The sequence below is a fragment of the Anas platyrhynchos genome, chromosome 1 (genome assembly GCF_047663525.1).
Source record: "Anas platyrhynchos isolate ZD024472 breed Pekin duck chromosome 1, IASCAAS_PekinDuck_T2T, whole genome shotgun sequence".
Taxonomy (NCBI): Eukaryota; Metazoa; Chordata; class Aves; order Anseriformes; family Anatidae; genus Anas; species Anas platyrhynchos.
The window spans coordinates 199,853,017-199,867,548 of record NC_092587.1 but is presented as its reverse complement, the minus strand read 5'-3'; the positions used below and the strand labels follow the sequence as shown (position 1 = coordinate 199,867,548).

The window sequence follows — 14,532 nt, the reverse complement described above, 5'->3', positions numbered from 1 at the left end:
GTGCCCAATGTACTAGGCATTTAGAGTAGGTATATTATTCTTTTCTGTTGAATTCTGCCACTTATAGATTTGGATATATAGAGTGGTGAAGGGCTGAGAGAAAAACAGGAAGGGCTTTGCATCTATGACTCTTCAACACTGGTCTTTGGGTACTTGCAAGGTATGGAGGATTCCATCCTTGTGTATACCAAAGAAAAGGTAATATGCTATGATTAAACACTCCTCAGTGTAAAACCTCTTCCCAGGTAAAGACCTCTTCCCAGGTAATCTCTTTAACCTCTAGACTATAAAGGCATGTGTCAGTGTTCTGTCCCACTAAATATTGGATTATACCACATACATTGGAAACGCCACAAGAAAAAGCAAAAAAATATATGTTGGTGTATGTTGGTGTAAAGCTTAGTACAGTGTTGTGGGTGAAAAAAAAAATCATTATCAGCTTCTCTCTGGCCAAGAAGGAAAGAGAAAATGGATTTCCCACATCTTTGGAGAAGACCCCAAGTAAATAGCTTCTTCGTAAGGAAAGATGTGTCAGCAGTGCTTTTACACCCATTGCAAGAGAAGTCTAGTTATGGCCTTACATAGAGCAATGATAGAATGATTCTGAATCTCAACTGGAATGAAGTACCAAAGTTTTAAAGAGGCAGATTTTAAGGGAATGACATCTTGTCCCTTTTTGGAATTTATTATTGTTAGCTTATAAGTTTGCTCTGGCTTTTGTGAACCTCAGTGTTCTTTTGTTTGTTTGTTTTTGTTTTGTTTTGCTTTGTTTTATTATTCAGTGCACTCAAAGACACGGTCTTTAATTGATATCTGGACATGCATGGCAAGATGCCTCAGACACTGCAACTCCTAGCCCCCTTTTGTGACTAAGGTCTTCAGTCCCCCTCTCATTACCTCACATACACTCCTTCAGAGAGAACCCAGAAGAGCAAGGAATTAAAATCTACAGTTCCCAAATCCAGGGTTAGCATTTTCACCAATAAACAAATCTGGCAGAGTGGTTTCCAGGAATTTTTTTGTATACACATGGAGATATAGAGATATATATAGTGTCTGTGCTGTCAAGACTATTTACCTTCCACAGCGCTGCAAGGCTTTTTGTTTTGGAAACTAAAATATTTCATACCTCTAACTACAGTTCCTTTGGGAAGAGTCAAAGCCAACTAAACATTTTCTTTCCTCAAAGACTATTTTTTTTCATTAAGACCCAGCATTTGTTGCTGCATGGACATATAACCTAAAATGACAACAGTAGTGAGAAAGAACGAGTCACAAAGGTCATTTTAAAAGAGTAAGAGAAAGAAAGGCAGAGAAGCTGGCAGCTCCTGTTATTATATGTGATAAGTTAAACACATGTTTAAGTGCTTTTTGGAACAGGGATGAATAAACTGTTCTCCGTGTCTACTGTGGTCTGAACAGAAAATAATTGGTTCTAACTGCAGTTAGGGAAACTCCCATTTGTCATCAGGAAAGACTTTTTAGCATTGAGGGAATAAATTACCTAGAAAAGTTGTGGGCTTTCCATCATGGGAGGTTGTAAAGAACAGATTAGACAAACGTGTCAGGAACAGTTCAAATACAGTTGATCTGTCCTAAGGCAAGAGAATGGACAGCATGATTTTTTAGGTCTTCTCCCGAGCCATATTCTGGAGTTCCTATGCCACAGCTAGCATGTTGGACTTGTTCACTTGTTACCTGATATGTCACCTTTCCTGCTTCCTGTATAAATACATGATACAAGCAAAAGCCTTCAAAAGTAGAGCCCAGTAAATGATTTAGTGAATAGTGAACTTGCCCCAAAACACAGTTTCATTGATTCTGAAACTATCCACTAATTAAAGTTGATTTTGTCAAATTGGATTTACTGGAGGAAAAACAACAGGGATAGATTCACACAATAACATTCATATATGTATTTCTTTCTTCTTTATTCCCTAGCATCCACCCACTGAAATTATTTTGGTCTATGGTATTTACAGCTCTGCCAGATACACTACCACATATATTTAGTTTTTGTACTGGGAAAAAATAATGTGATGGTAAGAAATATTGCATTTGGAAACACTGATATCATCTATCATTCTAATAAATAACAAGGCTGCTAATGGTGGAGTATAAATCAAAGACGTTGTTTAAATATCTAGGCCATGCCAAAGTATTTAATGATTTCATGAGGGCCAGGAGCTCCTTCAGGGTCAACACCTGAACAGCACAGAGTTTAACAAATGCATGCAAGCATGAAGAAAGTGGTGAGAATAAAAAAGCAGTAGTAATTAACACTAAACCCCAGCACATGTTTTGTTAATGCCATTGCAGCCATGAAGTGTGATGTGGGATCATTTATGCTAATAATTTGGACGCAACTGGTTCTGCTGATATATTCCTCTGGCTTTTCACATGCTTTTGCAAAATCACAGTCCCTGAGTTTGGAAGTTGTCTCCCTTCTGAGACAGGAGGTTATAGGATGGGCTGTGACCCTTTCATCTCTCTTCTTTGATGAACATCAGTCCCAGTAAGCTGTAAAGCCTAGCAGCAGTTTATTACAAACCACTACGGTAACCACCAGTGGCAAAAGAGAAGGCTTAGAGGCAAGTTATTTCTGTGAAACTGAGGGAAATTTGCATAGTAGTGCAAACAATGAATCTAAAAAGTTTTCTGTTATCTAAAAGTCAACACTTTAGGAAAAGTAAATATATCAATACAAAGGAGGGATCACTGGATACCTGACCTGGACAGTGAAAACTGTTTTCCTTTTTTAACCAACAATTAATATCAGAACATAAATAAAGAAAGGGAAGTAATTTATGTAGAAAATTAACAGGTGGGCAACCAAGGAAGGTTTTAGTTGGAAGTTTCATGAAAAGGGGATGGCCTCTGGACTGAATGAACATCATTGGGCTTTTAGTGTAGAGGAATACAGCATGTAAGAAGGTAGGTTTTTTTCTTTCCACATTTGGGGCATGTAATTGAGGACAGAGGAAAGAAAAGTACAAAACCATCAGTTCCCATAAGGAACAGACCATGAATAAGAACTTATGTTGTATATTAGATTATCTAGTTACATTTTCATGAGGAAATTCTCTCAGAAAGCAACGTACTGTATGGGATTTGTACAGCAGCTGGTACATTCAGCATGTGCTAATTAGGTCTGATTCGAAACTGCTGATTGTATTGTGCTGTCAAAAGGAAAAAAAAAAAGAAGGAAAGAAAGAAAAAAAAAAGAAAGAAAGAAAGAAGAAAAAAGCGTACACTTCTAGTTTGCTTTGACTGCACTTAAACCCTTAAAAGCATATATGGGTATGTTTTTCAAAGGGACTGAACAGTGCTCCCATTACAGTTTATGGGTAGACTGCAAATTGAACATGAGGGTACCCTGGGTAGTCTGGCTGTCAGCACTCTAGCTTGAAGAAGTTATTCAGGTTTCTAAACAATACTTTTATGTTGTTTTGCTTTAAATTAGAAGATAATTTTAATAAGGTTAGCAAAGTTTGGAGTTAGCCCTATATGTTCTATTAATATCAGCACAGAATTTGGCATTTAAATTCCCTTGGACAAGAGCAGGAACTCAGTCTTTGGAGATCAATGAGGTTAAGGGAGATGAGGCTGAGGGTCAAATACTTTGATGAGGTTGAAATGGAAAGTATGTGATCCACTGTCTTTCTCAGATACTTCAAGAGATAACATGCTGGAATACTCTTGCAACTTTTTAAATCATACAGCTTTGTGGAGAAAAAAAAAAAAAAAAAAAAAGACAGGGATCAGCTAGTTGTGTCTTCAGGCTGGGACTCAAATGTTAAATCATTCATGGAATATACCCTACATTAATGTTAAGACTCATTTGTTCTGATTTCACTCAAAATTTGAATGCTTGCTCTCATTAATTCTGAAAGCTTCCGTTGCTAATTAATTTTTACAATTAATTTCTTCATTTCTTCAGAGAGTTTTGTTCTAGCAGCCTGCAATTCTGATTTATCTTTTTAAGGAATCACATATAAAATACCATGTAGAATTATGATTTGTTTCTGGGTTTTACGTTTTTTAAAAAGATGAAAGCTCTATGAAAGAAATAATGATGCTTATGAAATGTGCTCTGGGACAATTTTTTTGGTTCTATCTCTATAGTTCTATCTCTATACTTCTATCTATACCAAAAATGGAATTTTTTATAAATCTTTAATTCTGTTCTGGAAATTTTGCAGTCCGTAATCACTCTATTTCTGTCTTGCTATTTACGAACAGAACAATTCATTGCTCAGTTTTCTGATTTTTGGTTTGATTGCTTTATTTGGGGCTGGGAGGGTTAATTGTTTGTTTCTTTGTTTGTTTTTTTAAGTACAGATATGATGGTCAGATAATTAGTTCAGACTGCTAATTCAGTTGATAATCTGGAGGTAGGCAGAGGTAGATTAGAACCAGTGCTGATGAAGAAAGACATTGGATCCTCCCACTGGCCACAAGCAAAAAGTAAAGGTGTATAACCTTCTTCTATATATCTATTTCTCATAAAGACATGATTTTTGGTTGATATATATGTGCACTTTGACTATGGAAAGGTACATCCCAATGTCAGTCCCACACACGTGGAAAGTCCTATTATATATTTTTACACTGGATACAATCACTGGTGTATTAATAATCTCAGCAGTAAACAGGCAATATTTATGCTCTTCTGGGGCCAATCACAGGCACCAAGTATCAGATAAAATACACCACAGATGAGAAAAATAAAGTTTTTTTACTTCCCTTTTGACAGATGGCAATTGGAAGGATGAAGAAATTAGTGACATATTCAAGGTGAAAGAGATAATGCTATACATCTTCCATATTCCAATCTAATTCCTTAATGAAGGCCACTCATTCAATCTTATAAATCATTTTGTGGCAATTTTCAGACTTGAAACATATCACTCATTATGTATATTTTAATTCACAATCTGTCCAATTACCTCTAGGGTTTTCTGCAGATTTTCTTGTCCTGTAGCAGGAGATGTTGTCTTCTCCCATTTCTCTGCAACTTGGTTTGCTTCTTCTAATTTTTGCTCATAGCTTTTCTGGGAATTTAGTAGTGTCACTTCATAAAACTCTTGAATATCTGTTTGTAAAGAGGAATGAGCAAACGGCATTATTTGATATGATGGCATTTGAGGCCCTGGTGTTTATTCTTGGTTGATATATATTTACACATTTTCAGAAGACAGATCATAATGATAAACACATACAACATTTCTAGCAGAAAGCATCAATATGCAAATTTGTTTTCTAAAATGTCAATGAGATTCTTGAGGTATATTCTCATTTTTAAAGAGGTTCTTACAAATCATTTCAAAGAAATAAATGAATAATATTTATGAGGAGAGATTTAATGAACATGTTACATGAACACCTAGACAATATAAGTAGAACAGACCCTTACAGAAGTGTAACTAAGTCACAGACCATTTTGATGAGCAAACTAGAAAGTCATAGATATAAAATATCCTAAGAGGAGTTTGTTGTCAGACACCTGCCCCAGGCATCTGGGCCACCCTCAGCCCCAACTGCAGGTGCGTTTAGGAACATTTTTAAGTGGGACACAGAACTTGAAGGAACACTTTGTGTGTTAAGCACTTCACTTCAGAAGTGGCTAATTAATGTTGGTTTTAAACCAAGGGCAAGTAACACACCATCTCTTTATATCCTGCTTTAGAGAGAAAGATTACATCTATCTGGATACCCTCTTTGACGGAGGGGCTGGTTATAAAAGCTATTACGCTTTCATGTCTCTCTAATAAATGCTACCTAAGGTGTAAAGAATGTGGAAAGGCATAATTCTCAACAAGTAGGTGTCAGACAAAGCAAAGAAGGAGATGAAGAAAACTTTCTAGACTTAGGCAAAGAAATTATAGGGAAAAATCAAGCTTATTATATTTATATAATGCCTTTCCTAAACACTTGCGACTATGTTTTTTATTTTATATTTCATGAAGAAATGTTCTGTTTATATTTTACCTCAAATTGGATTAAATTAGACATAGCCCCACACTTAATGAAAGTTGTGATAAATCTGTACCTGATGTTAATCAGGAAAACGAACTTCTCAGGATGTTCCAGCATGTCTAAAAGGAAAGAATATGTTCCCAGGAAAGCTTTTTAGACCGGAAAAGATAATTCTTCCAGCATTAGCCATAAGGATTGACTAAATATTGGAAAATATTGCCATCATGCCTGATCTTCAAAGATAACCATGGATTTTCTCATACAGTGTCAGGTCCCATGTCTGGGCCAGGAAGAAATAATTTCTAAGTATAATAAATAACTGCTATGGAAGTACATCTGCATTTTGTGTTATAAGCTGTCTCCCATGATAGGATACTGAACTAGATTGTATGTGACCATCAGAACTGAAAGAGCAGGGAAGAGCACAGAAGGGCACACAGCAGGGGCACCTGGTTTTTCTACATCTTTCAAGGGTTAGTCAAAGCTAGTCAGCAGTGTCTAGTCTGCACAGTGTCCCATACCCTTGAAGTGTCAGGCCAGATCTCCAGGAGGCACTCTTCCTTCTTTAGTAACAACTCACATTGAACTTTTCTTCTTTTTTTTGTTTGCTTGTTTGTGCTGTTTTTGTTTACCTTTGTTTTGTTTTCCTCCAACTTCCAGGTTCATTATTTACTCTATTTCTTATTTACAATAGGATAAATTAATCAGAAAATGTTATTTGAATATTAATAACAATGATCCATAGAAAGTTGATACTACCTTCTATTTCACAGACAATAAAAGAAAATTGCTGATACAAATATTTGTAAGTATTGATACTTCATATTGCTAAGAGCATTTGCTTCCACGGTTAAAGTTAGGAACCACTTTTAAAATGAAAAGCTATGGGACAGTTGCAATGAGAATGGGAGTCCCCCCATTCTCACTGGGGGGACTTCTGACCATTGATTTGAATATTCACAGTGGAATTGAAAACAGTTCTAATATATGGTTTGACACTGTCTCAATTTATATTGTAACTGCAAGTTTTAAGACCAATATGTAATTATCTCTAGATAAATACTTTGCAGAAATAAACTAGAAATTGCCCTCTGGCAATGGTATTCAGCTGGCATAGCTGTTGTTATCAGAGTATTAATTGGGTTGATGGTAGTCAGTCAAGGAACAGCAGAACAGTGCTTTCTTTCCAACTTTAAAGACTATCTTACCCTAGCATGTTCATTAAAAATAATGTGCGAACCATATTTGCATGTGTATCCGCGTGTGCAAAATAAATATAAAAACCTCAGTCTCTTTGTAAAAGTCCTTATCTATTCCAAGGAGGCTGTGGGCTTCTTTCACTGGAATAATGATTATTGGTGTGCAGACAAGAGTATTTCAAGTGTACTTATACAGTTACAGAAGAAAGCACAGAGGATTCACTTAGTTGGTTGCTTTTTTATTCCATAAGCTAAAATTGCTGTTTCTATGGAACAAGTGCAGTCACTGACTTGCAGTCAAAGTTAGCATAAAATAGGATCTGTAATTTGTTCTGAGTAAAATCTGCTCTACCAAGCGATCTTCATTATGTCAGACATGCAATCAAATTCTCAGAGGGAAAAGCAGCTGAATACTACTGAGGATGGGAAATGAGGTGTAATAGGGGTGGTGGGATCAAGCAGTCATAGAATAAAATTTGGAGCTAACGTTGTAAAAAGTAGTTGTGAGGGCATAGCAAATGAAATCTAAAATGACCAAAAAAAAAAAAAAAAAAAAAAAGTGTAGCTTGTAGTGGGAACTTATGGAAAGATAATTCAAGAGACTAAAGAATTACACATATGAAACCTCTATCTATTTATTGGCACAGTTTTCCCTCCCTTCTTTGAAAACAAATTCAGATTTCATTTAGAAATCTGCTGGTGAACTCAGTAGGCACAAAACATCTCCCTTGTTTTGGTACCAGAGGAGCTGTTTGACCCTCTCCACTACTCCAAACATTTTGTCAAGCAACGAATTCATGTTTGTTTAAAGTGTCTGTGAATCTCACTGGATTTTCAGTCCAACTGAATTTATTCATTTGCTTCTTAAGAGTTGACTTACTTTATTTAATAAACTCTTGTTGTTCACTTAGCCTTGCCCAAATGTTTTGTCAGTTTCACTGTATAAAGATAAATTGCGTAGAAGAAATTATATATATTGTAATATGAAGTAATCCTAAAGATTCAGTGATACATTTTATTTTGGATAATTCCATCACTGGGGAAGCAGGAAAACAAATTTTCTCTACATTAGCATGACAGAAAACACATCAGTATCACTTTATAAATGCCCATAGACAAGTATAGAATACATCAGTGTGTCTGTGCTCTGCAGGCAAATTCCAGGGACACCCTTCTCTTGCCTTGCAGACCTGCACAAGGATAAGCAGGATCAAACCCTTATAATGTAGCCCAGGGAGCAGTTTTCTTTACTGCAGTTTAAAAAATACGTATTAATCATTTAGGCTTGAATTTGAGTTGTGCATATTCTTAACTCAATTTAAAATATATATATATTAAAAGACAATAAAGTGGACAAGACTAATAACTGGAGAAGACACAATGTCCTACTCACATAAAAGAGCGACCTTTCTTTCAGCCAGCAGCTACACAGAAAGAAAAATGTGATCAGACAAAGCTGAACAGGCTGCCTAAACTGGGCCTTGTCTTCATTTTTAGTGATTGGTGCTGCAACCCTAAGACCATTAGTCCAGTGCCATATCTGTTCCAATGTATATTCACCTCAATGTCCATTCATTACAGCAAAATGTTACAACTCTTGCAGCAAAGGGATTAAACAATATGAAAGGCAACATTTTTGAATAGCCTAAACTACTTTCTGTCTTCTGTGGCCGTGGGTTTTCGCCAGCATTCTAATGAGATAAATAAATAAATAAATAAATAAATAAATAAGATAAGATAAAGCAACGCAATCCCTCATTCATCTCTAAGCACTTCAGCAAGAGAAAGATAGAAGTAAATTGAAGAGAATTTAGACAAAGACAGATGATTAAAGGTCTGAAGAGGACTAACTTTTAGAGAAAGATTAAAGGAAGAGAATAATAGCAACACACACTTATATTCCCATTCATTTCAAAGCAAAACAAACAAGGAACCATAGAACGTTGGCTGACAAAATTGCCCAAAGCTCCGAAGAGAGGCAAACCAGCAGGGCTGAACTGTTGAGGCTACAAATGGGCACACCAGGTATGTATATACGTCGATCCCTTTGTGATCAAAAACCCATTTGCAGTGGCTTCAGAATCACTACTGGATTCACGACAATGTTGTTCCTTTTTATAAAGTCCTCTTTGGAGAAACAGGGAAGAGTAGACACAGTAGCCTGTGCATAAATATTATTACACATTATTAACAATACATAATTATTCACCAGGGGGTCGCACTGCCATCCAGCGGCACCTCGTCAAGCTGGAGAAATGGACCAGTAAGAATCTCTTGAAATTTGACTAGTGCAGGGTCCTGTCCCTGGGAAGGAACAGCCTTAGGCCCCAGGACATGCTGGGAGCCACCTGGCTGGGCAGCAGCCCTCAGAAAAGGGCCTGGGGGTCCTGGTGCGCATCAGGCTGAACGTGAGCCAGCAATGGGCCCTTGCTGCTAAGAAGGCCAATGGTATTCTGGGCTGCATGAGGCAAACATGGTCAGCAGACCAAGCAAGGCAATCTCTCCCCTCTCCTCAGCACTGGGAACACCACACCTGAAGTGCTGGTTCCAGTGCTGGGCCCCCAGTACCAGAGAGACCTGCACACACTGGAGAGAGTCCAGTGAAGGGCCACCAAAATGGTCAAGGCAGTGGAACACATCTGCTGTGAGGGTGAGAGAGCTGGGGCTGTTCAGCCTGGAAAAGGGGAGGCTCAGGTGCATCTCATCTGTCTATAAACACCTGAAGGGAGAGTGCAATGAGGATGGAGCGAAGCTTTGTTCAGTGGTGCCCAGTGCCAGGACAAGAGGCAATAGGCACAAACTGGAGCACAGAAGGTTCCATCTGGACATCAGGAAGCACTTCTGTGCTGGGTGTGTGATGGAGCACAGGCACAGGTTGCCCAGAGAGGCTGTGGAGTCTCCTTCTCGAAGATCTACAAAAGTCACCTGGACGTGGTGCTAGGCAGCCTGTTCTGGGCATCCCTACTGGAGCAAGGGCTGAACCAGATGGACACAGAGGTGCTTTCCAACTTCAACTGTTCTGTGATTCTGTGAAATCTGGAATGATTATCTGGTGTGCTAGGAATGGCTCAGGAGCCAGTCACTCCTACAAGCTCTCTCCATTTTGTGAGACTCATTTCTCTGGTTTTAATTTAGAAGGAAGAAGCAGTCAGGATTTGCTCTTATTTATACATCTTGGCTCCCTCTCTACTACTCACCCATCTTCAGCTGTGTAATTTAGCATAATCCAGCTGGTAGCACCAAGACTGTATCAAGTATATGAGATAACTTTGGCATCTGTATGATTTTCACCTATGTAGAGGCACACTAGCAGGTACCAAATTCATCTCAGTACTTTTATGCCATTCAGAAATTTAGCCATTAAGACATGTGCATGCCAGAGCACTGAGCAACTGGGATTATCCCAGTATAACCCCTTCACACCAGCTGATCAGTAGCTGCACTTTCCGTGTACCTAATAGATGCAGAGAGTTAGGATGTGAGAGTATCAAAAGATGTGTTTTCCAGAGTAATATGGTGTAGAATACAGAGAGGCTCAATTTGAGCCGGTGCAGGGCTACAAGCAGCTGTACAGTGAGGATAGATTTGCAAGGTGCCAAAATCATTTAGGGTTCAGAAGACAGGAGATGTAAAGAAAACCACAGCAGGAGTGAAGAGAAAAAAATCTCTTGTATCTCTTTTGTGTTTACAAAAATGAGGGAAGAAAGGAAAGACTGCATTCCAGTAACAAATAAGCTGATGCCAGGCTTTCTGACACCATCTATATTTTATAGAACACAAACAATTAAGCCTAAAAGGATAATCTTGTACATCACTTAGCCTGAAGTTGTACTGCATGTGTCAGCAAATGCTGCTTCTCTAGTGATTTGACAGTACATGTGACCACTTGTAACAGAGAAGTGCAAAGTATTCCATGCACCAAACCTTAGCCCAAGGCCACTGAACTTACAGGCACCTACCGACCACAGCAGGCTTTGAACTCCAGGTAGAGAATAGGCTGTGCTAACAGCTGTTCCAAAAGCTGTTACCTTCAGTTGTGATGAGCGGAGGTTTCCTTGCTGCCATCCTTCTTGCAACCTATGTAGATGTTGGCTTGATACCCTTTAGATATGGTACTAATGGTATTTGCAGCAATTGTTGCTTCTGCAGATGGCTGGACATTTTTGCAATTAACTGCAGCATCATTAACAACGTAGAATCCCATTACCCAAGAAATGAGTTCTCTCTGTATCATATTTCTATGGACCCAAACTGGGAATTGGAACTAATATTCTGTAGGATATAATGAAAAGGGCTTTTTTTCTTCTCCTTCTGGAGGTCCTTAGCCCTGGAATTCATTTTCTCTATGCTGTGCCAGTGCCCTGACTTGCTTTGCAGTATAACTCCCATCTGTTTTTCCAGGGCATTCAGGGACAAGGTGGAATGGGGGTCTAAGGCAACATGCAAACACAAGCTGTTTCCTTTCCAGGAAATTTGGGGCAGTCTTTTTGTCTATATGTGGAATAGTGTCTGATGTGTATCTTTTAATGTTGTGTAACCCAGCACAAATGCCTACTGTCTGGCAGAACTCTGCAAATCAAAATAAAGTCAATTCTTACAGGTTCTTGATGCGAGTCCTTTTTTTAACAAAGGGAACATTACAGCATACATCTAAACGGCATCATTTATATCCTGGGGAGCAGATTATGCTGGGTCAGCTTCGGCCATCTGGTCTGAATTATTAGGTAGAAGCAAGGAGGATTGTGCAGGATGTTGTTCAAGAAGGAAGACTGATTCACACAGTAGAAGTAGCAGGGAAGTGATCAGAGATCATACCAGCTTGCCAGTAAAGGGCTTTAAAGATCCTGCACGTGGAAGCAGTCCAAGGAGAGGTTAAATAAAATACTTCACTGAACACACTATGTGTTGTGGCTTTTCCAAGCAAAAATGTTTCCACAATGAGTTAAGTAGTCTTTGTAAGAGGGAGAAAATAAAAACCAAGAGAAGAAAAAAAAAAAAAAACTTGAAATTGGATGAGTTTTTGACTAAAGCAGGACTGTGGTACAGACCCCATGTAACAGATGGCAGATCTCCAGTTATCAAGCTGGTACATAGTTTTACAGTCCTGGTGAGCCCAAACCTGCCCCCATTAGCATCCCTTGGTGCAGCAGCAGTCAAAAATTCTTTTCCCATTTCAACTGTATCTCATTTTCAGGGCTCTACATATATTTACCTTTGGGCTGGTCTAATAAAGGTGTGAGATTCAACAAAAAAAGAGCTCAAGGCTTACCATTTGCAACCGGAGGGTGTAACACCAAGACATGTCAAGTCAAAATGAAATTAAGGTACCCTCTAACAAGGTTTTCAGACAAGCTTTTGGTGCATGAGAAACACAGATGCCAACCCAACAGCAAGAGTTGCTTCAGAAGGAGTGAACAGGTCCATTATTCCACACAGCGCAGTGCAAGCCAGGAAATTAGTCTTCTGCCAAATGGGTGTAGTTGATAAACAATCCTAAATCTATTAAAAGCAACTTACTCTGGTAGAACATGTACCAAAGTGGGCAGCAGGAAATATAATTTCTGTTATTAACCTGTCTTGATTCTTGAGCTTGAGTAAATCCCATCCATTTGGCACAGATGGCCTTCTGAAGTCCCTTCCAACCTGAATTATCCAATGGTCCTTTGCACATCTAAGTAGTAAGCTCTTTGGGGCAGGAACAATTACTAAGCAAGTATGGACCTGAGCAAAATGGGATTTTTTTATCAAAGGAGCTCTGAAACACCGTACACGCTGTAATAAACTAAATGGCTAGCAATTAATAATCTTTGTGAGAGTTATTTAGGTGCAGGGAAAAAACGTTATGGAGTACTTCTGGATGTGCTGTACAATTGTGTCATTTTTTTGGTTCTGTAATATACCCAGAACACAATCAGAACTCTCCTAAGCTTCTCAGCTAGGAATATCTGCCTCAAAGGCAGCTGTCCAAAACACAATGAGAATAAAATATTCAACATATATAGCTGTGCACAGGGAAGACAAAATAATTGCTGCAGCCCTTTCTATACAAGCAATGTTTATGCTAACAGTGAAAACTAGAAAGTGATAACTCTGACAGTAAAGTCAGTACTTATGCTTGTTCAGTGATGATAGTGAATGCACTGATATACTTTTGCCTACATATGCAAACTCCTTATTCATAAATAAGCATCTCAGCCTGGATGTGTGCATTCACCATTGACAATATGTGAACATCTACGGTTGCTAATTGTGTTTTCAATAGAACAAGAGCAGAAGCTGTGAGAAAGGCTCAATAATGCAGAGAAACGGTTTTAACAGGGCAGAGTAGGTTAAAACAGTGAATGCGGTGCTCAGCTCTGCTCACTCTGTGTCTGGAGCTCAAGCTGCAGAAGCAGCAAACCCCAAATCCTGCAGTGATATTTCATTTTGCCCAGGCTAGCCTGGGCCTGCAGATCAGTGCATGATCTGCAAGGCTCAGAGCAGGATCCCAAGCACATGCTGGCTTCTCTGCACCTACAGAAAAATTGAACTGTCCCAGGATTTCTTACAATAGAAAACTAAGTAAATAAAAAGTGATATTAATAATATTAAGTGTTCAAAAGTGACAGCTAAGGAAACATGAAGACACTGAAGAAAGGTTTCCTTTGCTGCAGAATAGACCTTGTGTAAAACAGTGTTTTCTTTGAAAAATAATGTATTGTATCAAATCCTTTCCCAATAAGCTTAAATATGAATCTCCTTTCTCTTTTTTCTTTTTCTTTTTCTTTTTTTTTTTTTTTTTCAGTGCTGTGCATTGCTCTGCGTGTAGCAGTTGGAGACTGTGACCGTTATTTATGGACAACAATAACATATACCTTTGGGAAGATGCTTTATTCAGTGTGTTGAGTGTTGGATGTGAAGCCATTACTGGAGAGATTTTTCCTTGTTTCTGTGCAGCAGTTAACAGTTATTACAGAGCATTTCTGATCTTTTGGAAGATCATGCAGCCCCACTGTGGGTCACAGAAGTTATGAATAGATTTTTGTCTGAATGGTTCCAACACGCACCTAAACTACTGTAGTAGAGTTCAATACCTGAAAACTGCTCATTTATTTATTTCATCTACTTCTGTGATTTTGTTGTTGTTTTTGTTCAGGTGCTCAAAATATCTTCAAGTAGGCATAATAAAGAAAATCTGTCAAAGTTTTACTGTAAAATACAATATCAAAACTGCAACTATATTTTCATATCTAAGGCAGGGGTAATGGGAAGGAAAAAAAAAAAGTTGATTATATTTTTCTTCACTTTTTCTTTTTTAATCTTGGAAAAGAACTGGGTGTAAAGTCAATTTCCCACAGAACACCAAGGGAAATGC

At 38.3% G+C, this 14,532-nt stretch overlaps 1 protein-coding gene across 14 annotated transcripts in view; it reads right to left on the bottom strand.

The window, feature by feature from the left end:
- DLG2 (discs large MAGUK scaffold protein 2) overlaps positions 1–14,532 on the bottom strand; it is a 1,031,289-nt gene that overhangs the window by 905,332 nt on the left and 111,425 nt on the right. For all 14 annotated transcript variants that reach the window (XR_005264704.2, XR_005264705.2, XM_027462397.3 and 11 more), the window contains one exon: positions 4,950–5,095. Coding sequence is in view for 12 of the 14 variants with exons in the window: in XM_027462397.3 (XP_027318198.1) it covers positions 4,950–5,095 (146 nt within the window). In the remaining 2 variants the exon portion in view is untranslated. The remainder of the gene's footprint in view (positions 1–4,949; positions 5,096–14,532) is intronic.